This window comes from Oncorhynchus nerka, linkage group LG7 (genome assembly GCF_034236695.1).
Source record: "Oncorhynchus nerka isolate Pitt River linkage group LG7, Oner_Uvic_2.0, whole genome shotgun sequence".
Classification (NCBI taxonomy): domain Eukaryota; kingdom Metazoa; phylum Chordata; class Actinopteri; order Salmoniformes; family Salmonidae; genus Oncorhynchus; species Oncorhynchus nerka.
The window spans coordinates 40,948,473-40,971,327 of record NC_088402.1 but is presented as its reverse complement, the minus strand read 5'-3'; the positions used below and the strand labels follow the sequence as shown (position 1 = coordinate 40,971,327).

At 44.8% G+C, this 22,855-nt stretch overlaps 1 protein-coding gene across 5 annotated transcripts in view; it reads left to right on the top strand.

Annotated features, from left to right (window-relative positions):
* The window catches only part of LOC115131676 (zinc finger MYM-type protein 4-like), a 35,656-nt gene extending 13,421 nt beyond the window's left edge, over positions 1–22,235 (top strand). Inside the window, exons 10-29 of one of the 5 annotated variants that reach the window (XM_029663582.2) lie at positions 136–286; positions 394–509; positions 743–910; positions 1,100–1,250; positions 1,365–1,537; positions 4,726–4,876; positions 8,167–8,298; positions 9,556–9,593; positions 10,301–10,436; positions 11,729–11,841; positions 12,074–12,272; positions 12,636–12,695; positions 15,428–15,637; positions 16,782–16,906; positions 17,114–17,291; positions 17,478–17,629; positions 17,729–17,843; positions 18,063–18,320; positions 20,689–20,821; positions 20,989–22,235. In XM_029663582.2, the coding sequence (XP_029519442.2) occupies positions 136–286; positions 394–509; positions 743–910; positions 1,100–1,250; positions 1,365–1,537; positions 4,726–4,876; positions 8,167–8,298; positions 9,556–9,593; positions 10,301–10,436; positions 11,729–11,841; positions 12,074–12,272; positions 12,636–12,695; positions 15,428–15,637; positions 16,782–16,906; positions 17,114–17,291; positions 17,478–17,629; positions 17,729–17,843; positions 18,063–18,320; positions 20,689–20,821; positions 20,989–21,223 (2,994 nt within the window). In that variant the 3' untranslated portion in view covers positions 21,224–22,235. The other 4 variants (XM_029663584.2, XM_029663583.2, XR_010464340.1 and 1 more) reach the window with 4 other exon arrangements.
* The last annotated feature ends 620 nt before the right edge of the window (positions 22,236–22,855 follow it).

Here is a 22,855-nt window from a genome sequence, read left to right as displayed (position 1 = left end):
TCAAAGCTCTTCGGAGGTGGAGGTCCCAGGGAGGGACCTTGGATCTTCTCCAGTACATAAAAACCATCTACCTGTAAGTTAAAGCAAGCAAAAGCACTCACATTCTCTTCCTCTGTGGTCGGTCTGGTTTTTCAGAAAGCTAAGAAGTCTGTGGCATGTACTATGTGCCGCAAGTTCCGCGCACCGGTGGAGATGGTCGACAGCGCGGACTCTGATGGCAAGCTGGAGATGTTCTGCTCTACTGGCTGTGTTACAGCCCACAAAGTACAGACCATCAGCTCCTCAGGTATAGCTAGGCTAACCACCTCGGCAACATGTACACCTTGCTCTCGCTCGCTCACTCGTATGCATATACATCAGAACACTCCCTCTCCTCCTTTCGTGTCGACCTAGGTGCTCAGGTAGAGTGCAACACCTGTGGTCAGAAGACGGTGCCCTCCTTCCACCTGGCCATGTCGGACGGCTCCATCCGGAACTTCTGCACCATGAACTGTGTCGTCACCTTTCAGGTAACACCTCCTCTGGGTTGATGAATTAGCTCAGTTGAAACGTTTTATTAGAGTAGAAACGTTTCAAGGACGGCAACTTAATGACCTTCAATGATCTTAATTGAGGCTCTAATGGCGCTTGCTTTTGATATTTTACGCTTTTGTTTCTAAAACATAGCCATGTACGCTGTACAAAGTACTGTTTCCTGTCCTGCACTGACACTACAATGCTATAATATTTCTGTGGCCTGTAGGATCAGTTCAATAAGAGCAACTCCCAGAGCCAGATGAACGTGACCCCGGGGACAGGGACCACCGCGGCACCGGGCCAGACCAGGGACAGGGGATCCCAAGGGACCAGACTGCCCTGCTTCCAGTGCCACCGCCTATTCTCCTCCAAGCCAGAGCTCATTCAGTTCAAGGTACCTATACTGTATTTAATATCTCTCTCTATCCCCCTCATTTCTCTTTCTCTCGTCTCTTTGCTTTTCCATCTTCCTCCATTTTGTTGAACTCTCTCGCCCTCTCACAAACACACCCCCTCCTCTATGTCGACAGCCTCTGTTAATGCTGCTGTAGAGTTGATTGAATGTATGTCTGCAACCCTACAGGATAAGATGGTATTCCTCTGTTCGGTAAATTGCTCCGAGGAGTACAGAAAGATCAACTATGAGATGGCGCGCTGCGAGTACTGCAAGATTGAGAAGCCAGCCAAGGAGGTCAAGAGAATCAACAATAGGGACTACACCTTCTGCAGTGAAGGTGAGGATGGAGACTGGACATGTTTTAATAGGCCTGCTACTTCCAGGAGTTCGCGCCTTGGTGTTTAAAGACACATTTCCCTGTCTCTCGCCCTCTTCTCTCCGCCATATCCAGGCTGTAAGCTGCTCTACAAGCACGACCTGACCAAGCGCTGGGGGAAACACTGCAGAACCTGTGCCTACTGCGCCTCTACCGCGCAGGAGGCCGTCACGGGCCAGTACGGAGGCAAGGTGGAGGAGTTCTGCTCAGATGAGTGCAAGTCCCACTACACCCTGCTCTTCTGTCAGGTATAGGAAGGAACCACGCTAAAGAACTGAACAAAACACCTAGGGTTCAATGAGGCTCAATGCTGAGGGAGCAGTCTTCTGTTGGTGTCTATCCCCTTGTTCTTTCAGTTTGAATGGATCTGAAATTACTCCAATACAAAACTTTTGTAGACTTGTCTGAAAACTTGGAGACTTGTTCTCTCATATTTGTGCAGGTGGAAGGAAGCAGTTGGGGATAAGAAACCACATGAGTGAATGAATTGAACTTTCCAAATGGTATATCCAATGTGGCAGTTGGAATCGCTGTTGGCAGGGCAATTAGTGTAAGTGCTTCAGGCATCCATGTCAGCAGCAGTCTCGTCGCAGAACTTAAGACTGCCGCCGAAACAAAGACGGTTCTTTGTTCTGCCGAGTTATTCAAGGATGGAAAGAGAGGAAAGCTCCACACCACTCTCTCGCTTAAATATCTTACCTAGTTATTTTCAGATCTCATTTTGCTCTTTGGCATCTGTGTGTGTGATTTCTGTACCCATTTGCTCCTCTCGCTTGTAGGCTTTACAGACGCTCCCCACCCTTTGGATGCAACCCTTCTAATTTAGTTTACAGTACGCACACAACTTATGTGGAATTCCTGGTCTCTGGCTGTGTTTGGACCAATGCAGAGTTCATCTCAGCCTATGCTACCCTTAAGTCCTTTGACTTTTTGTCCCTGACGGAGACATGGAACACCCCAGAGAAGACTTGCTACTCCAGCTTTCCCCTCACAGCCCGAGAGCATCTGTTCGTTGCGGTGGTGGCACAGGGCTGCTAATGTCTCCTGGGGGGAGATTTTCTCTCTTCTCCCTCACCTTTCCTCCCGGCCGGCACGGGCCTCCATGGCTGAGTGACTCATTGCGATCTTACAGAACAGGGCTGCGAGCAGCTGAGCGAAAAATGGAGGCTACACTTGTGGACGGCCGATCATCCTTTCACTCCCTCCTCTTTACCTTCTCTTCCTCTGTATCCACTGCTAAAGCCACTTTCTGTCACTTTAAATGTCACGTTTATGTCCCTTACCCGTAGGAAACTATTTTCCTCCTTCTCCTCCCTCCTTAATCCTCCACCCCCTCCCTCGTCCCTCCTTAATCCTCCACCCCCTCCCTCGTCCCTCCTTAATCCTCCACCCCTCCCTCGTCCCTCCTTAATCCTCCACCCCTTCCTCGTCCCTCCTTAATCCTCCACCCCCTCCCTCGTCCCTCCTTAATCCTCCACCCCTCCCTCGTCCCTCCTTAATCCTCCACCCCTCCCTTGTCCCTCCTTAATCCTCCACCCCCTCCCTCGTCCCTCTCTGCTGACGACTTTGTCAACATCTTTGAAACGAAAGCTGAAGACATCTGCTCTTCATTCACTCAGCCTATACGCCCTGCAACTATTGAGGTCCGGCCGCCCGACCTGCCTGCCTGCTCGACCACATACCCTTCTCCAGACCATCTCTGGAGACTTCCCATTGCTCTCTTCCCTTATGAACTCATTCCTGATCATTGGCTGCGTCCCATCAGAATGGTCCGATTCACTCCCCTCCTCAAAAAGCAAACGCTCGTTGACTCTGACGTCAAGAACTGCAGACCGGTATCCCTCCTTTTCTTTCCAAAACAGTTGAGCGTGCTCTCTCTGACCAACTATCTCATTATCTCTCTCAGAATGACCTTCTTGACCCTAACCAGTCAGGCTTCAAGACTGGTCACTCAACCAAGACTGCTTTTCCCTGTGTCACGGAGGCTCTCTGCACTGCCAAAGCTGACTCTCTCTCCTCTGTTCTCATCCTCCTAGATCTATCCAATGCCTTCAACACCATGAACCATCAGATCCTCCTCTCCACCCTCTCAGGGTTTGGGCATCTCAGGCTCCATCAGATCCTCCTCTCCACCCTTTCAGTGCTGGGTGTCTCAGGCTCTATCAGATCTTCTCCACCCTCTCAGGGCTTGGTGTCTCAGGCTCTATCAGATCTTCTCCACACTCTCAGGGGGGGGCGTCTCAGGCTTTATCAGATCTTCTCCACACTCTCAGGGGGCGTCTCAGGCTCTATCAGATCTTCTCCACCTTCTCAGGGCTGGGCGCCTCAGGGTCTATCAGATCTTCTCCACCCTCTCACGGCTGGGCGTCTCAGGCTCTATCAGATCTTCTCCACCTTCTCAGGGCTGGGCGCCTCAGGCTCTATCAGATCTTCTCCACCCTCTCACGGCTGGGCGTCTCAGGCTCTGCACACTCTTGGATTGCATCCTACCTGGCAGACCGCTCCTGCCAGGTGACATGGAGAGGATCTGTCTGCACCACGTACTCTCACTACTGGTGTGCATTATTACGATTCACATGTAGCTAGCAGATAATTATGAAGTAAAACAGTTGCTTTGTGTTTCTTGTTTAGTTTCTACTGCCATTGTTGTCCTGGCTGAGAGATGGTTCAGTGAATGGGTAAGTCAATAGGGGTAGAATTGCTACCCACGAAAAAGGTACATCTACCTTGCATAAAATTCGTTTTAGGTCATTTTTGCCTGTTTGACTACCTGATTAGCTTGATTATTACGATTCATATATCTAGCTGATAATTAAGTAAAAAGTTTGTTTTGTGTATATCTTGGAAGACTGTTCAGTGAATGGGGAGGTGAAGAGTGAGGTAATACAGTAGGGGGAGTGAGAGTGCTTCTCAAATGTATTGTTTTATGCGTTCTCCACACTCTCGTCCTCACAAGAAGGTACTCGAGAGAATTCACTCAGAGCACGAGTGTGGATCACAGCAGTATGCCTATTGAGGAAAAACACCTCGTGTCTTTACCTGCAAACATCAAAGCAGTGACTCGTTCATGCTCTACAACATCCATAGAGTACGACCCTACCTCACACAGGGAGTAGCGCAGGTCCTAGGCCATCTCCCGTCTGGACTACTGCAACTCTCTGTTGGCTGGGCTCCCCGCTTGTGCCATCAAACCCCTAAAACCTCTTCAGATGATCTTAAATAATCCCCCCCCAGAACACCTTCCTAATATTGTCCTCTGGACTCTTCAAGTTATCCCCCTAAATGACCAGCTCTGACTTTGCTGATACTTTGAGGTACTATTTACGTACTGGTATGTGCATGTCCCACCTGGCTAACTCTTAAGAAATTCTCTTAAGAAATTCTTACTCTGCGCTACTCTCTAACTGCCTTTTCTACATCTTGATTTTTGCCTCAGGTGGCCAAGTGTGACGCGTGCGAGCGCCAGGGGAAGCTGATTGAGACCCTGCCGATGCTGGGCGAGGTGAAGCACTTCTGCAACCTCCAGTGTCTGCTCGACTTCTGCAGCCTGCAGACCCAGAACCAGGGCAAGCCCCAGGGCCAAAAGGGTAGGACTTAGGATATAGCACAATTGTACTGTTTCATCATAGGGTACTACATGTCCTTGTGTTGCCTGTTACAGCTCGTGATTTGAAAAGAGAAGTACACACAAAGTCTCGGAGTCCCCCAGTGTAGATGAAAGGGAGGAGATGGGTTGAAGGAGGATGTTTTAAGCATTGCAACAATTGGGACCTTGTGGATGTGTGCCATTCAGAGAGTGAATGTGCAAGACAAAAGATTGGGGTATGGTAGGTGTCAAGAGCTGCAACGCTGCCAGGGTTTTCACACTCAACAGTTTCCCGTGTGTATCAAGAATGGTCCACCACCCAAAGGACATCCAGCCAACTTGACACAACTGTGGGAAGCATTGGGAGTCAACATGGGCCAGAATCCCTGTGGAACACTTTCGATAACTTGACGAGTCCATGCCCTGAGGAATTGAGGTTGTTCTGAGGACCACATTAGGTGTTCTGAATGTTTGGTATACTCCTTGCCTATAGAAAGTCTACATGTCCTTGAATCTTTTTCACATTTTGTTGCTTTACAAAGTGCGGTTGAAATAGTTGTAATTTTTTTTGTCATTGATCTACACAAAATACTCCATAATGTCAAAGTGGATAATAAAATGAGAGATTTATTTTACAAATTAATAAAAATGTAATAACTAAAATTGTCATTGTATAAGTATTCACCCCCTTTGTTATTGCAAGTGTAAAATTAGAAGTAAAGTAAGATTTGGCCAGAAGTAAAATCTGGCTTAACAACTCACATAAGCTATATGGATTCACTCAGTGTGAAATAATAGGGGTTGACATGATTTTTGAATATGACTACCACTTCCTCTGTCCCCCATACATACGTAAGGTCCCTCAGTGAACTATTGAATTTCAAGCACAACTACAAAGACTAGGGACCTTTTCGAAAGCCTCATAAAATAGGGCAGTGATTGGTATATGGGTAACAATAACAAATCAGACATTGAATATATCTTTAAGCATGGTCAAGTTAATAATTATGCTGTTTGATGATGTATTAAACCACCTAGACACATCAAAGATGCAGCTGTCCTTCTGAGCTGCTGGACAGGAAATAAAACTCCTTAGAGATGAGGCCATTGGGGATTTTTTTTAAACCGCTACAGAGTTCAATGGCTGTGATGGGAGTGAACTGAGGATGAATCAACAACATTGTAGTGGCTCCACAATAATGACCTAAATGACAGTGAAAATAATAAAAATATCCCAAAACAGACATACAGTGCATTCGGAAAGTATTCAGACCCCTTGACCTTTTCCACATTTTTTTGTTTCGTTACAGTCTTATTTTAAAATTGATGAGGGAAAAATAATAATTTAATCAACACAATACCCCATAATGACAAAGCAAAAACAGGTTTTTAGAAATGTTAACAATTGTAATGGAAGAAAAATGAAATATCACATTTACGTAAGTATTCAGACTTTACTCAGTATTTTGTTGAAGCACCTTTGGCAGCAATTACAACCTCAAGTCTTCTTGGGTATGACGCTACAAGCTTTGCACACTTGTATTTGGGGAGTGTCTCCCATTCTTCTCTGCAGATCCTCAAGTCAGTCTGTCAGGTTGGATGGGGAGCATCGCTGCGCAGCTATTTTCTGGTCTCTCCAGAGATGTTTAAGTCCGGGCTCTGGCTGGGCCACTCAAGGACATTCATGGACTTGTCCCTAAGCCACTCCTGTGTTGTCTTGGCTGTGTGCTTAAGGTTGTTGTCCTGTTGGGAAGGTGAACCTTCGCCCCCGTCTGAGGTCTTGAGCGCTCTGGAGCAGGTTTTCATCAAGGATCTCTCTCTACTTTTTGCTCCGTTCATCTTTCCCTCGATCCTGACTAGTCTCCCAGTCCCTGCCGCTGAAAAACATCCCCACTGCATGATGTTGCCACAACCATGCTTCACTTTAGGGATGGTGACAGGTTTCCTCCAGACGTGACGCTTGGCATTCAGGCCAAAGAGTTAAATCTTGGTTTCATCAGACCAGAGAATCTTGTTTCTCATGGTCTGAGTCCTTTAGGTGCCTTTTGGCTAACTCCAAGTGGGCTGTCATGTGCCTTTTTACTGAGGAGTGGCTTCCATCTGACCACTCTACCATAAAGGCCTGATTGGTGGAGGGCTGCAGAGATGGTTGTCCTTCTGTAAGGTTCTCCCATCTCCACAGAGGAACTCTGTCAGTGACCATCGGGTTCCTGGTCACCTCCCTGATCAAGGCCCTTCTCCCGCAATTGTTCAGTTTGGCTGGGCAGACAGCTCTAGGAAGATTCTTGATGGTTCCAAATTCTTCCATTTAAGAATGATGGAGACCACTGTGGTCTTGGGGACCTTTTTTTTTGGTACCCTGCCCCAGATCTGTCCCTCGACACAATCCTGTCTCGGAACTCTACTGACAATTTCTTCAAACTCATGGCTTGGTTTTTATTCTGACATGCGCTGTCAACTGTGGGAACTTTATATAGATAGGTGTGTGCCTTTCCAAATCATGTCCAATCAATTTGAATTTACCACAGGTGAACTCCAGTCAAGTTGTAGAAACATCTCAAGGATGATCAATGGAACAGGATACACCTCAGCTCAATTTTGAGTCTAAATGCAAAGCATCGTTTGGGGCAAATCCAGCACATCACTGTGTAACTGCCTCCTTATTTTCAATAATGGTGGTGGCTGCATCATGTTATGGGTATGCTTGACAGGATGAAAAGAAACTGGGTGGAGCTAAGAACAGGCAAAATCCTAGAGGATAATCTGCTTTACACCAGACACTGGGAGATGAATTAACCTTCCAGCAGGACAATAACTTACAACACAAAGCCAAATATATACTGGAGTTGCTTACCAAGAAGACAGTGAATGTTCCTGAGTGGCCAAGTTAAAGTTTTGACTTAAATCTGCTTGAAAATGTATGGAAAGACTTGACAATTGCCGTATAGCCATGATCCCCAAGCTTGATAGAAGCTTGAAGAATTTTGAAAAGAATAATGGTCAAATATTCCACAATACAAGTGTGCAAGGCTCTTATGAGACTTACCCAAGAAGAATCACAGCTGTAATCAATGTCAAAGGTGTTTCTATCATGTATTGACTCGGTGAGTTGAATACCTTTCTATCAAGGTTTATTAGTGTTACTTTTGTTTTTCGTTATTGAAAAAAATATTTTTTTCTTCCCGTTTTTGTGTAGCTCGTTGACAAAAAAACCCCAGTCCATTTTAATCACGTTCCATAAGCATTGTGTAATAACTGCAACATTTTTTTCTCTTCCACTCATCCTTCCAGTGGCCATGTCAATTGCTCAATCCCCCTCCAATACTACCACTGCTACGAGCGTGTCTGATCCCGTCATCGCCAACGTAGTCTCACTAGCCAGCTCCCCCATTGGCCAGCCCAACTACACCACTGCTCTGCAAGGTATACCAGATGTCTGTGTCAGGGGAGAAGCTCCAGCTGGCTTCGGATTTTAAGTACCATGGCAACATACTTGATTCCAACCTCTCTTTTAAAAAGCATGTGAAAAAGGTCATTCAGATCACCAAATTCAACCTAGCTAATTTCCGATTTATACGAAATTGTTTGACTACTGCTGTAGCAAAACTGTACTTCAAATCTATGATACTCCCCCACTTAACATACTGCTTGACTAGTTGGGCCCAAGCTTGCTGTACAACATTAAAACCTATTCAGTCTGTCTACAAACAGGCTCTCAAAGTGCTTGATAGGAAGCCCAATAGCCATCATCACTGTTACATCCTCAGAAAGCACGAGCTCCTGAGTTGGGAAAATCTTGTGCAATACACTGACGCATGTCTTGTATTCAAGATCCTAAATGGCCTGGCTCCCCCTCCACTCAGTATGTTTGTTAAACAGCAAACCCAAACATATGGCAGCAGATCCACAAGGTCTGCCATGAGAGGTGACTGTATAGTTCCCTTAAGGAAAAGCGCCTTTAGTAAATCTGCTTTCTCTGTGAGAGCTTCCCATGTCTGGAATACACTGCCATCAGACACACATATCACACTTTCACAAGATGTATGAAGACATGGCTAAAGGTCAATCAGATTTGTGATCATAATCCCTAGCTGTGTATTGCTGCTTTCCATGTTGTCTGTTGTCTGTAGCTTGTGAGGTGTGGAAACACTTTGTTGCTTTTATGAATTTTGTCTTTCTGCTTTTTGTCCTGTCTGTATGCTACGTCTTGCTTGTCCTATGTTGCTCTGCGTGTGCTCACTGCTCAATGATTGTCTATATTGTAATTGTTTTTAATAACCTGCCCAGGGACTGCGGTTGAAAATTAGCCCGGCTGACTAAAACCGGCACTTTTACTGAAAGTTGATTAATGTGCACTGTCCCTGTAAAAATCTAAATAAACTCAAACATACACATGCAGACTCGGTTAAAGTCGGTTACCAGTTAAATACAATTTACTGTATACACACAAGGTGTTGTACACTATTAAGTCTAACTGGAGAGTGTTCAACCAGTGTGTTCATTCCTCAGTAAATGTCTTTGAATAGGGTTGGGTTGTTGCTAATAGCAAAGCCTTTTGACACCCATTAAGGTGCAGGTTAATTACAGATGAAATTAGGTTGATAAATTATCTCATTAGCAGGCCTGCCTGACAGACTGTGGTGTTTTAAAACTAACTCCTGTTCTGTTGCGTCATTACAGGGACTGTTCCAAGAAGACATGTGAAGTATGTTGGAAATGTGAGTTGTGCATAGGTGTTCTTTTTGCATCAAGAATTGCAACACTGCTGGGGTCTTCACGCTCCACAGTTTCCTGTGTGTATCAATAATTTTTTTAAATTAGAATTTTTATTTGACCTTTTATGTAACTAGGTAAGTTCATTAAGAACAAATTCTTATTTTCAATGACAACCTAGGAATAGTGGGTTAACTGCTTTGTTCAGGGGCAGAACAACATTTTTTGGGTGGTGGGCAGCTCGGGATTCGATCTTGCAACTTTTCGGTTACTAGTCCAACGCTCTAACCGCTAGGCTACCTGCCCACCACCCAAAGGACATCCAGAAAACTTGACACACTCTTGGGAAGCATTGGACTCAACATGGGCCAGTATCCCTGTGGAAGGCTTTCGACACCTTGAGTCCATGCCCCGACGAATTAAGGCTGTTCAGAGGGCAAAAGTGGGGGGGGTGCAACTCAATATTAGGAAGGTGTTCCTAATGTTTGGTATACCCAGTGTATGTTTGTGTTATGCACATGGTGGCAAATTGGAACTTGCACTTAAGTCGAATTTTCGCTTAGGCTGCGTTTATACTGGCAAAAGATCAGAATTTGGTTGACTGTGTAAACTTAGCCTAAGTCCTGCGTTTATGTCAATTGGAAACTAAGTGAATTTCAAGTGGTATTAGGTTTGTCCCATGGTTACTAACAGTCTCTTCATTATGTGGCAGGCCAGCACACAGACCCAGGCCCCTCGGGCCCCTCCACCCAAGGTTCAGAAGAACAAGGCACTACTCTGTAAACCTATGGTCCAGAACAAGGGCATCATGTGTAAACCCAACTTCACCACCTCAGGGTGCCAGACAGGTACAACACCACACACACACAGCATATATACCACATGCACTATTTTTTAAATATATTTGCACTCAAGAAAATACAAAACAATATGAAGGTTTAAAAGGTATCAAAAATAACATGTGCAGGAGAGGTAAAAAAAAACAAAAAACAAGGCTTTTAAGGCCCCTCCCCCTTTAAAATGAAAACATGGTGAATTAGGGGATAAAAAACATAATTCAAGTAAAATGGCCTTACTGAAGAGCTCAGTGACTTTCAACGTGGCACCTTTCCAACAAGTCAGTTTGTAAAATTTCTGCCCTGCTAGAGCTGCCCCGGTCAACTGTAAGTGCTGTTGTGAAGTTGGAACATCTAAGAGCATCAACGGCTCAGCCGCGAAGTGGTAGGCCACAAGCTCACAGAACGGGAGTGCTGAAGCGCGTAAAAATTGTCTGTCCTCGCTTGCAACACTCACAACCGAGTTCCAAACTGCCTCTGGATGCGACGTTAGCACAAGAACTGTTCGTCAGGAGCTTCATGAAATGGGTTTCCATGGCCGAGCAGATGACTATGCAATGCCGAGCGTCGGCCGGAGTGGTGTAAAGCTCGCCGCCAATGGACTCTGGAGCAGTGGAAACGCGTTCTCTGGAGTGATGAATCGCACTTCACCATCTGGCAGTCCGGGAACGAATCTGGGTTTGGGAGATGCCAGGAGAGAGCTACCTGCATATTGCCAACTGTAAGGTATGGTGGAAGAGGAATAATGGTCTGGGGTTGTTTTTCATGGTTTCTGGCTAGGCCCCTTTAGTTCCAGTGAAGGAAAATCTTAACACTACAGCATACAATGACATTCTTGACGATTCTGTTCTTCCGGTCTTTGTGGCAACAATTTGGGGAAGGCTTGTTTCAGCATGACAATGCCCCAGTGCACAAAGCGAGGTCCATACAGAAATGGTTTGTCGAGATCGGCGTGGAAGAACTTCACTGGCCTGCAAAGAGCCCTGACCTCAACCCCATCGAACACCTTTTGGGATTAATTGGAACGCCGAATGTGAGCCAGGACTAATCTCCCAACAGTACCCGACCCCCACTAATACAAGTCCCTGCAGCAATGTTACATCTCGTGGAAAGCCTTCCCAGAAGAGTGGAGGCTGTTGTTGCAGCTAAGGGGGGACCAACTCTACGTTAATGCCCATGATTTAGGAATGAGATGTTTGACGAGCAGGTGTCCACATAGCTTTTGGTCATGTAGTGTACATATTCAAAAGGCGCACACATCTACATTTTGTGTTTCTATTTACCTTGACATTGTTGGTCCACAGATGATAATTTCCCCAAGGTGATCGTAGTGCCTGTCCCAGTACCGGTGTATGTTCCAGTCCCCATGAACCTGTACACCCAGTACGCCCCCCAGCCTGTTGGACTCCCCATACCGGTATGTTAACACCAAACATTACCTATACTTCACCTCAGTCTGGTACACAGATTTCTCCTCAAATTCTCTCAAACAAGAGCTGTGTGCTCTGGACTCATTTGAAACCAACTAACATTGAATAGCAGTTGGAGGTTGGCTGATACATGCTCTTGCAGAACAGAAGCGCAACATGAATAAAGAATTGCAGCCCTCATAGCCTCCACATCTAACCCTTTATCCGCCCCATTTCCAGCTGCCCGTGCCCATGTTCCTGCCGGTGACTCTGGACAATGCTGAGCGCATTGTGGAGACCATCCAGGACATCAAGGAGAAGATCCCCTCTGACCCGTTTGAGGCAGACCTCATCCTCATGGCCGAGATGGTAGCTGAGGAGGGGAGGGAGAAGTCCCCGCAGCGACCCCCTGAAAGGCCAGCCCCAGCAGTACAAGATGGTAACCAGGGGCGGGAGTCAGGGATTGGGATGAGACCTGGGTCATGTTCATTATGCACCAAATGGAAGAAAACGGACTGCGACATGGAAAGATTACATGGACTTGCACAACATTTTCTGTCTGTTGCGTGGCCTAATGAACATGAGCCAGTTGGAACTTGTGAGACCTTCTCTATGGCTTCATAAGCCAAGCTACAGCGGTGAATGTGTGTTATAACTGGGGTTTCTTGGCGCTTCCACCAAGTCTCTCTTTTTTAAAAGCAATTCACAGTTGAACGAGAGTCTAAAAAGCTATTGGTATGAATTCCGTTTTTTTTTTTCAGGTAATGTATTGGTTCATTGAGCTTATTTTCCCCCTTTTCAGATATGAGAAGTTTGCCTCGCCTCTCTACTATAGATTCTTCTTTTTTAACCCTTATTGTAGGTAAGTTGACTGAGGATATATTCTCCTTTGCAGCAACCACCTAAGGGTGAGGTGAGGGGATGAATGAGCCATTTGGACAGCTAGGGGTGATCCAGGCTGGGACTTTAAGGACTGTCTAGAACAACCAAACTCTGAGGGACGTGGGAGACGATAGGGAACGCTTTATTTTACAGCCCAGTTTATGATCGGATTTACCTTGTGTTTACAGTGCATTCGGAAAGTATTCAGACCCCTTTACTTTTTCCACATTTTGTTATGTTACAGCCTTATTCTAAAATATATTAAATTGCCCCCCTCCCCTCAATCTACACACAATATCCCGTAATGACAAGGCAAAAACGGGTGTTTAGAATTTTTTATATCACTTGTAAGTATTCTGACCTTTTACTCGGTATTTTGTTGAAGCACCTTTGGCAGCTATGACCGCCTCGGGTCTTCTTGGGTATGACGCGACAAGCTTGGCACACCTGTATTTGGGGAGTTTTCCCCCATTCTTCTCTGAAGAGCCTCTCAAGCTCTGTCAGGTTGGGTGGGGAGTATCACTGCGCAGCTATTTTCAGGTCTCACTCGATTCTGACTAGTTTCCCAGTCCTTGCCGCTGAAAAACATCCCCACAGCCTGATGCTGCCACCACCATGCTTCATCGTAGGGATGGTATTGGCCAGGTTATGAGCAGTGCCTGTTTTCTTCCAGACATGAAGCTTGGCTTTCAGGCCAAAGAGTTCAATCTTGGTTTCATCAGACAAGAGAATCTAGTTTCTCATGGTCTGAGAGTCCTTTAGGTGGCGTTTGGCAAACTCCAAGCGGACTTTCGTGCCTTTACTGAGGAGTGGCTGTGCCAGATCTGTACCTTTTGGCTCTGACATGCACTGTCAACTGTGGGACCTTATATAGCTAGATAGGTGTGTGCCTTTCCAAATCATGTCCAATCAATTGAATTTATCACAGGTGAACTCCAAGTTGTGGAAACATCTCAAGGATGATCAATGGAAACCTGAGCTCAATTTCGAGTCTCATAAGCAAAGGGTCTGAATACTTATATGTCAATAAGTTATTTTAATTTTTTTTTCATACATTGGCACATTTTTGCTTTGTCGTTGTGGGGTATTGTGTGTAGATTCACGAAGGAAAAAAATGTATTTAATCACTTATAATAAGGCTTGTAACGTAACAAAATGTGGAAAAAGTGAAGGGGTTTGAATACTTTCCGAATGCACTCTATGCTTTTTGATTTAAAAAAAAACAAATTAATTAAATGAAAAGCTGAAATGTCTTGCGTTAGTATGTATTCAACCCCTTTGTTATGGAAAGCCTAAATTTACATTTACATTACGCTCTTATCCAGAGCGACTTACAAATTGGTGCGTTCACCTTAAGACATCCAGTGGAACAGCCACTTTACAATAGTGCATCTAGACTGGAGAGGATAGGCAGCAGGAAACCTAGTGGTCTGATACATCACAGTGAACAGGTAACTACTACCATTCTTAGAGCGAGGCAGAGGACAAACACAGTCAATAATCAGATACTCAAAAGATTGGCTGAGTACAGGAATAGGAAACAGTAGTACCGGCTTAGTAGCTAGATTAGGTTTACCAGTTAATTGGCAGGTGTGTTGATGAACTCAGAAACATCCCTCTTTAACCTAGGCCAAAATAAATGTCTTAATATGCAATTGTAGGTTTTCCACACCCCCATATGTCCAGCAACGTCATCGTGGGAAGTTGTCAACACCAACTCACAAAGCGTAACTGGTACAACAACCTGACTAATAGCCTCCCCCACAAAACAACTACCATGAGACACCCAATTCCTCATCAGGACATCCTCAGGAGTAAATATCTGCATAACAAGTCACATAATAAGTTGCAAGGACTCACTCTGTGCAATAATAGTGTTTAACATGATTTTTGCATGATTACTTCATCTCTGTACCCCACACATTTATCTTTAAAGTCCCTTAGTCGAACAGTGAATTTCAAACACACATTCAACCACAAAGACCAGGGAGGTTTTCCAATGCCTAGCAAAGAATGGCACCTATTGATAGGCACCTATTGGTACAAAAAAACAACATTTGAATATCCCTTTGTGCATGGTGAAGTTATTAGTTACACTTTGGATAGGGTATCAATACACCCAGTCACTACAAAGATACAGGTGTCCTTCCTAACTCAGTTGCAGGAGAGGAAAGAAACCACTCAAGGATTTCACCATCAGGCCAGAGTTTAATGTCTGTGATAGGAGAAACCTGAGGATTGATCAACAAGATTGTAGTTCTCAGTACAACCAATTTGACTGAGCTTGAAAAATGTTGAAAGTAACAATGGGCATAGAATTACCCAGAAAGACTGTAATCTCTGCCAATGGTGTTTAACATGCATTGACTCAAGGGGTTGAATACTTACAGTATCTAATCAAGATATAGTGTTTCATTTTTTAATGTTTATTTTTTCTAATGTTCATTTGTCTTCCACTTTGACATTAGAGTATTTATATGTAGATTTCTTTTTTTTAACAATTAAATCCATTTTAATCACACTTCGTAACAACGTGGAAAAAGTCAAGTGGCGTGAATACTTTCTGAAGGCACTGTAACATAGTATTAACAGAAACTATTTTAACAAGTAGTTCCTACTAAACTGTCAAGTAAAATAACAGGGGTTATCAATGAATATGTTGAGAGCTGTCCCATAACTTGAATGCTTTTGTGTTTTCTCTTCGGGGACCAGACCAGGGAAGCACCTACAGTGGAGACCTGGACACAGAAGAATTGAGTAACTTCCTCACCTCTTGGCACGACGAGCCACCTCCCACCCCCGGCGTCTCCTCGCGCCACAGTCGACCCTATTCCCACGAGACGCTCCGGCCCATCATGGACATCCACACCCCCATCACACCCCCACCCCCAATCATGGACATAGAGGCCGACTTCCCTGTCCGTGAGTGATGCTGGAATTTTTCCACCTTCTCAGGGATTCCTGATTTTGATCTTTGTTTACATGGACTCAGTCTCAGACTTTTTGCTTCTGAAGTTTCCCAGTGTGGCTTGTATAGCACTTCAAATCAAACTTTATTTGTCACGTGCACCGAATACAACAGGTGTAGGTAGACCTTACTGTGAAATGCTTACTTACAAGCCCTTAACCAACAGTGCAGGTCAAGAAGAGTTAAGAAAATATTTACCTAATAAACTAAAGTAACACAATAAAATAACAATAACGAGGCTAAGTACACAGTCAATGTGGAGGCTATATACAGGGGGTACCGGTACCAAGTCAGTGTGCGGGGGTACAAGTTAGTCGAGGTCATTTGTACATGTAGGTAGAGGTGAAGTCACTGCATAATTAGCAGTAGTGTACAAAACAAATGGAGGGGGGGGTCAATGTAAATAGTCCAGTGGCCATATGATGAATTGTTCAGCAGTCTTATGGCTCAGGGGTAGAAGCTGTTAAGAAGCCTTTTGGTCCAAGACTTGGTGCTCCGGTACTGCTTGCCGTGCGGTAGCAGAGAAAACATTCTGTAACTGGAGTCTGACAATTTTATGGGCTTTCCTTTGACACAGCCTATTATATAGGTCCTGGATGGCAGGAAGCTTGGTCCCAGTGATGTACTGGGCTGTACGCACTACCCTCTGTAGCACCTTACGGTCGGATGCCGAGCAGTTGCCATACCAGGTGGGGATGCAACCGGTCAGAATGCTCTCAATGGTGCAGCAGTATAACTTTTTTGAGGATCTGGGGAACTATGCCAAATCTTCGGGGGGGGGGGGGGCGTTTGTCGTGCCCTCTTCACGACTGTCTTGGTGTGTTTGGACCATGATAGTTTGTTGGTAATGTGGACACCAAGGAACTTGAAACTACTTATACCTTGGTTGAAGACTCAATGTCTGATGAGGGTAATTTTATGGTCAAAACATATTGACTTTATAGTGAATGGCTTCTAGCTCTATATATCTCCATCTTTCAACTGCCCTGTTATAGTTTAACCATGTAACAACCCTTCTTTGATACTACACACTGCAATTCTTCTGGCCTCATTCTCATTGTAGTCTGTTGTTGTCAAATATCTCTATCGTTTTGCCAGAAACCCTGGAGCTGATGGCCCATTGGAGGGATCAGGAGAGGGATAGAAGTCCCAGTCCTCCACCTTCTCCTCCACGACGAAGAGCCAGAAGGAAAGCTCGGGATGGCTTGCCACAGAAGAAAAAGGCACGAGCCCAAAAAATTAATCTAAATGAGACCCCTTTCAAAGATCGCCTTGTGCAATTTTAATTTCCATATTTTGACTCCCAGCAGTGCGCCTTTTTTAATTTCTCATTCTTTGTAAATCTGGGTAACACTTTACTTGACACTGGGCTTCAAGTTAAGTGTTACCTAATTCAGTGTGTGTTTGTGACTACCCCGTTGACCCCACAGAGGCGTAAGTCGAAAGCAGCAGAGACTGCGTCAGTGGTGGCGTCACTGGGTGAGGCGCAGAGTGACGTGGTGCCTGGCGAGCCCCCTAAACTGCAGCACATGTACGGGGTGGACGCCTGGAAGAGATGGGTCCAGTGGAGCAAGACCCAGCCTGACCTGGAGAAGCCTCGATTTGGCTGTGGGTCTGCTCATTGATACACTTGACTATTATGAAAATCCTGATATCACACATTTTTGTTGCTTTGCTTCTTCCTCATTTACTGCCTCCTTTATAGAATTCAACCTACCTCTTAATTGCATGTGGGACTCATTTAACTTAGTAGACTGAATAAGTTAACCTTGACGTTCTGTTTCCCCGTTACAGCGCGACCAATGGAGATAAAAGAGGATGTTTTAAAGTGCACTACAGCAGAGCTGGGCTACGGTCTCTGTCGGTTTATTTGTGAAGTCAAACGACCCAACGGAGAGTCCTACAGCCAGGACAGTCTGTTCTATCTCTGTCTCGGCATCCAGCAGGTAGAACACACACATTTAACACAGACATACACACAAAAAACTCACTTCTGATGATATCATTCGGTTAAATGTCATGTATAATGGCCCCTCTTTCTGCAGTATTTATTTCAGAATGGGCGCATGGAGAACATATTCACTGATCTCTTCTATGGCAAGTTCACCCTGGAGATCACCAAGCTGCTGAAAGGCTTCAAACCTACCATAACGGCCAGTGGTAAGACTGCACATACACACACTCATACTCCCAGTGGGGAAAATAAAGTTTATAACAAAAAAATGTTATTAAGGCCTTTGCTTTGACCTCTTATTCCATATCTCGCTCCTCCATCTTAACTCCCACTCTCTTCCTTTCCCTTCAGGTATAGTAGGTAGGTTGATGGTGTTGGGGTTGTGTTATTAGCATGTTTGAATCTCTCCCCTCCCTCCCTCCCAGGCTACCTGCACTCGCGGGTGGAGGAGGAGTACCTGTGGGACTGTAAACAGCTGGGGGCCTACTCTCCCATCGTGCTGCTCAACACGCTGCTCTTCTTCTGCACCAAGTTCTTCCAGTTCAAGACGGTGGCCCAGCACCGCCAGCTCTCCTTCGCCCACGTTATGCGCTGCACCAAGTCCATCCACGACAACACCAAGTCCAACTTCCTGCGCTTCTACCCGCCCATCCCCAAGAAAGACCTAGCTACTGAGACAGCAGGTGCTTTGTCTTTTTGTTGTCTCCTTCACGCACCTCTCTACCCTTTGCTCTTGTCCTGTTCATGTGTCTTTTGTGCTTTCTGATACTGTGTTTTGCATATGTTTCTGCGCCGATAAAACATTGCAGGTTTTTAATTATTTTTCCATGAGACTGGAAAATAATGGACTAGCTTCTTCGGCGAGGCCTCAAGCTGCTTGGGAGTCCTCCCGGAGAGTAGGAAGCAAAGACGCCGGACGTGACGTGGTGAGATTAAGAAGCTGGGCGACCAGTCCTCCATTACAGAGTATACTACTCATCAATGTTCAATCATTAATGAACAAACTTGGCCAACTCAGAGCGAGGATCTCCTTCCAGAGAGACATCAGATTCTGCAACATACTTTTGAGACTTGGCTTTCCTCCGACAACCAGCGGGTTTTATAGTTTTGTTTGAGCGGATAGGAAGCAGCCTCTCTGGCAAGCGCAAAGGTGGTGGGCAATGCTTTATGACCAACACCCTATGGTGCGCCGGAGGAAATGTACAGGAACTTGCAAGCCTCTGATGTCTACTATCCTCCCTGTGCCCAAGAACGGGAAAGGAACTGAATGACTACTGACCAGTAGCACTCACTTCCGTCATCATGAAATGCTTTGAGTCTAGTCAAAGACCATATCACCTCCTCCACACTGATTCTCAACACAGGGGGCTCACAAGGGTGTGTGCTCAGTCCCCTCCTGTATTCGCGGTATACCCACAACTGTGTGGCCTCGCACAGTTTCAAATCGATCATCAAGTTCGCTGACGACACAACAGTAGTAGGCAGTAGTAGGCCTGATTACCAACGATGACGAGGAGGTAGGCACTGACGGCGTGGTGCCAGGTAAACAATCTCTCCCTCAACGTCAGCGAAAAACAAAGGAGTTGTTGTGGACTTCACTAGGAACCAGACTGGACACGTCCCCATCCTCAACGGTGTCACCATGAGACGGTTTGCCAAAAGGCACATAAATGGCTCTTAAGACCATGAGAAACAAGATTCTCTGGTGAAACCAAGATTCAACTCTACTGAATGCCAAGCGTCACATCTGGAGGAAACCTGGCACCATCCCTACGGTGAAGCATGGTGGTGGCAGCGTCATGCTGTGGGGATGTTTTTCAGCGGCAGGGACTTGGAGACTAGTCAGGATCGAGTTCCTTGATGAAAACCTGCTCAGGACCTCAGACTGGGGCGAATGTTCACCTTCCAATAGGACAACAACCCCAAACACATAGCCAAGACAACGCAGGAGTGACTTCGGGACAAGTCTGAAGCCAGAGCCCGGTCTTGAACCCGATCGAACATCTCTGGAGACGCCTGAAAATAGCTGTGCAGCGACGCTCTCCATCCAACCTGACAGAGCTTGGGAGGATCTGCAGAAAATGGGAGAAACTCCCCAAATACAGGTGTGCCAATCTTGAAGCGTCATACCAAAGAAGACTCAAGGCTGTAATTGCTGCCAAAAGTGCTTCAACAAAGTACTGAGGAGTCTGCATAACTGTAAATGTGATATTTCCTTTTTTATGGGGTATTGTGTGTAGATCGATGAGGGGGGAAACTATTTAATCAATTTTAGAATAAGGCTGTATACTTTCTGTATTCAGACCCCTTGAATACTGTAATCTCTGCCAAAGGTGCTTCAACAAAGTACTGAGTAGAAGGTCTGAATACTTATGTAAATGTGATATTCAAAGTTGTTTTTAAAATATATTTGCTAAAATTGATAAAACTGTTTTTGCTTTGTCATTATGGGTTATTGTGTATAGATTGATGAGGGGTGGAAACTATATAATAAATTTTAGAATAAGGCTGTAACGTAACTGTGGAAATGGTCAAGGGGTCTGAATACTTTCCAAATGCATTTTTTTTTTTTTCACTTGGTCCCCATGCCCCCTCAATGGTCATGGTGCTCCCCCTATGGTAATTCCCTCCACCTCCTAAAGTCTTTACTCTGCCTCCACCCCAATGGGCATTTATGTCTTCATTGCTGCTACAGTTTATGTATATAGTGCTATTTCTATTTTTTTTTTTTTTAAGTGATAAAATGAAAATATAGATATACTTTCATTTTTTTCACTTGGTCCTATATGTTGGAGCTCCCAGCTTAAGATGTTCATTGTGCCCTGCAATCACACCTGCAACCCTGTACATGACTATTAAACACTATCTCTGAGTGTTGCCTTCAAGGTTTCTTCCTAATTAGGGAGTTCTTCCCTTGCCACTGTTGCCTTGGCTAACTCTTCAGGGGATTTGTGTGTGGGTTGCTGTTTTTAACTAGTGCATTTGTAAAAAAGTATGACACAGATCAAATTTGATTCGTATGTAATCATGGACCGGTGTGTGTGTGTGTAGCGGATGTAGATGGTGTGGCAGCGAAGAGGAAGAGGGATGACGAGGAGAAAGAGGAGGTGCTGGAGATGATGGAGAACAGTGAGAATCCCCTCCGCTGTCCTGTCCGATTGTACGAGTTCTACCTTTCCAAGTGGTGAGTGACACACACCATCTCCCCATGTTGCAGGCCAATCTAACATTTAGTAGTGTAACCAGAAATTCTTCTTCTTAACATTGCTTTTCAAAACTCTTTCCTCATATCACTGAAAATGAGCCCTCTCTAACACAGAGCTCTCCTCCTCACCCTCTTCTCTCCTCCAGCTCGGACTCGGTAAAGCAGCGCACCAACGTGTTCTTCCTGCTCCCGGAGCGTTCGTGCGTCCCCAACAGCCCCATGTGGTTCTCCTCCCAGGGCCTGGACGACCACACCTTGGACACCATGCTGACACGCATCCTCACCGTCAGGGAGATTCATCTGGGAGACCCCCAGAGGAACAAGCCCCAGTCCAAGGACCCTGAGTGGGTCCCCGACCAACACGACGACAACTCGGATTGACCATGAGGACTGGTACACACACACACACACACACACACACACAAACACACGCACGCGTACAGTTATAAGCTTTTGTTTACACACAAACACTACATGTTGATCCGTAAGGACTCCTAGGATCCACCTTCAGCTGTGTGTGAAGAGGAGTGGGTTCACACAGTTCTAGACTGAGACGGTGTCATGTACACACATTGTGTAGGAGATGTGTGTACATGCAAATTATAAACAGATGCTCAACTGCTCAATGGAGACACTGTTCATGCTGTCTGGTCACTACAAGGCAAATGGACGGGAAAAAGTAGGAGGAATCACTTTAAGAACTGCCATACTGCCTTTGTCAGCATTATTGTGGTCGTAGAGAAAAACAAGTCCGGGTTAACAAGCTATTTTCAAGTTCTTTAACGTCACCATAGGAGAGAGACAATGCTCTCCAGCCCTCTTCAACATGGACTCCGATTGGGGAAATGGTCAAAAGCTTTTAAGAATTTGGGATCCCATATCTGACCAGGTCCTGTACTGCTGAATTCAATATTCCCTCTTTCTTTATTGGGTCACTGCAGAAATGACGATGGATTGAAATGAATGCCAGTGATTGCAATGTCATTCAGCCATGTCAGCGAAGTTGTTTGAGATTTTGTGTGTTAAAGGGATTAGACTCGTTGTTTTGGGAATGAGATAATATTGTACGAACAACGAGTGATATAACTTGCTATCAGTGGTGTTGTCCATTGCCTACTAAAATTGATGGCTGGCAGACATTCCTTGAGTTGACTGTTATATTGAGTCATTTCAACTTGTTAAAATGCTTGATGTCAGTGCCCCTACACGCATGTCTAATGTTGAAGGAAAGAAATGTAATTCTGTGTTTCCTTATGTAGAACACGTTTGTTAATTTGGAAAGACAAGCATTTACCTTGCAAGTGCTCCCCATACTAGTTCAAAATTGCATTGATTTTGTTCTGAGAAACTTTTTTTTAATCAAATATTTTTAAATAAATACTGAAAAACAAAATGTTTAACTTTGGAAGCTTTGTTAAATGCAGAGAATTAGATGATTTTTTTGTTTACATTTTTATTGAGTCCTGAACCCAATCTAAGAAGCATGCTCAAAGTGAAGATCTCTGATTACATTTTGTCAGTCAGTTTTAGAAAGCAATTAGAATGACAACATAGCGAAGCAGTATTACAGATTAACTTCAGTCATCAGCTCACAAACCCCTTAACTACTCATTCATCAATGCTAGCAAATGTGATACTTGACATGTACTATTTGAAATAGATTTAAACTAATATTCTGACTTTTTATTTGAACCAAGAGGTGTTGTCCACCCAAAGTTTTATACTATTAGTTAAACACAGTAGAATACCCTTAAATTAATATTGTAGAAAATCTATAATTTTGCTTACAACTTGGGAATTTCAAGTGGATCAAATGGATTAAATGTAGATTGTGCCACACGCAATACCCCACAATGTCAAAGTGGGATTTTGTTTGTAGAACAATACAAAATGTCAAGCTGAAATGTCTTTAGTCAAGTATTCAACCCCTTTGTTATGGCAGGTCTAAAAATATGCTTAACAAATCACATTAAGTTGCATGGACTCATCCCGTGTTCAATAATAGTGTTTAAT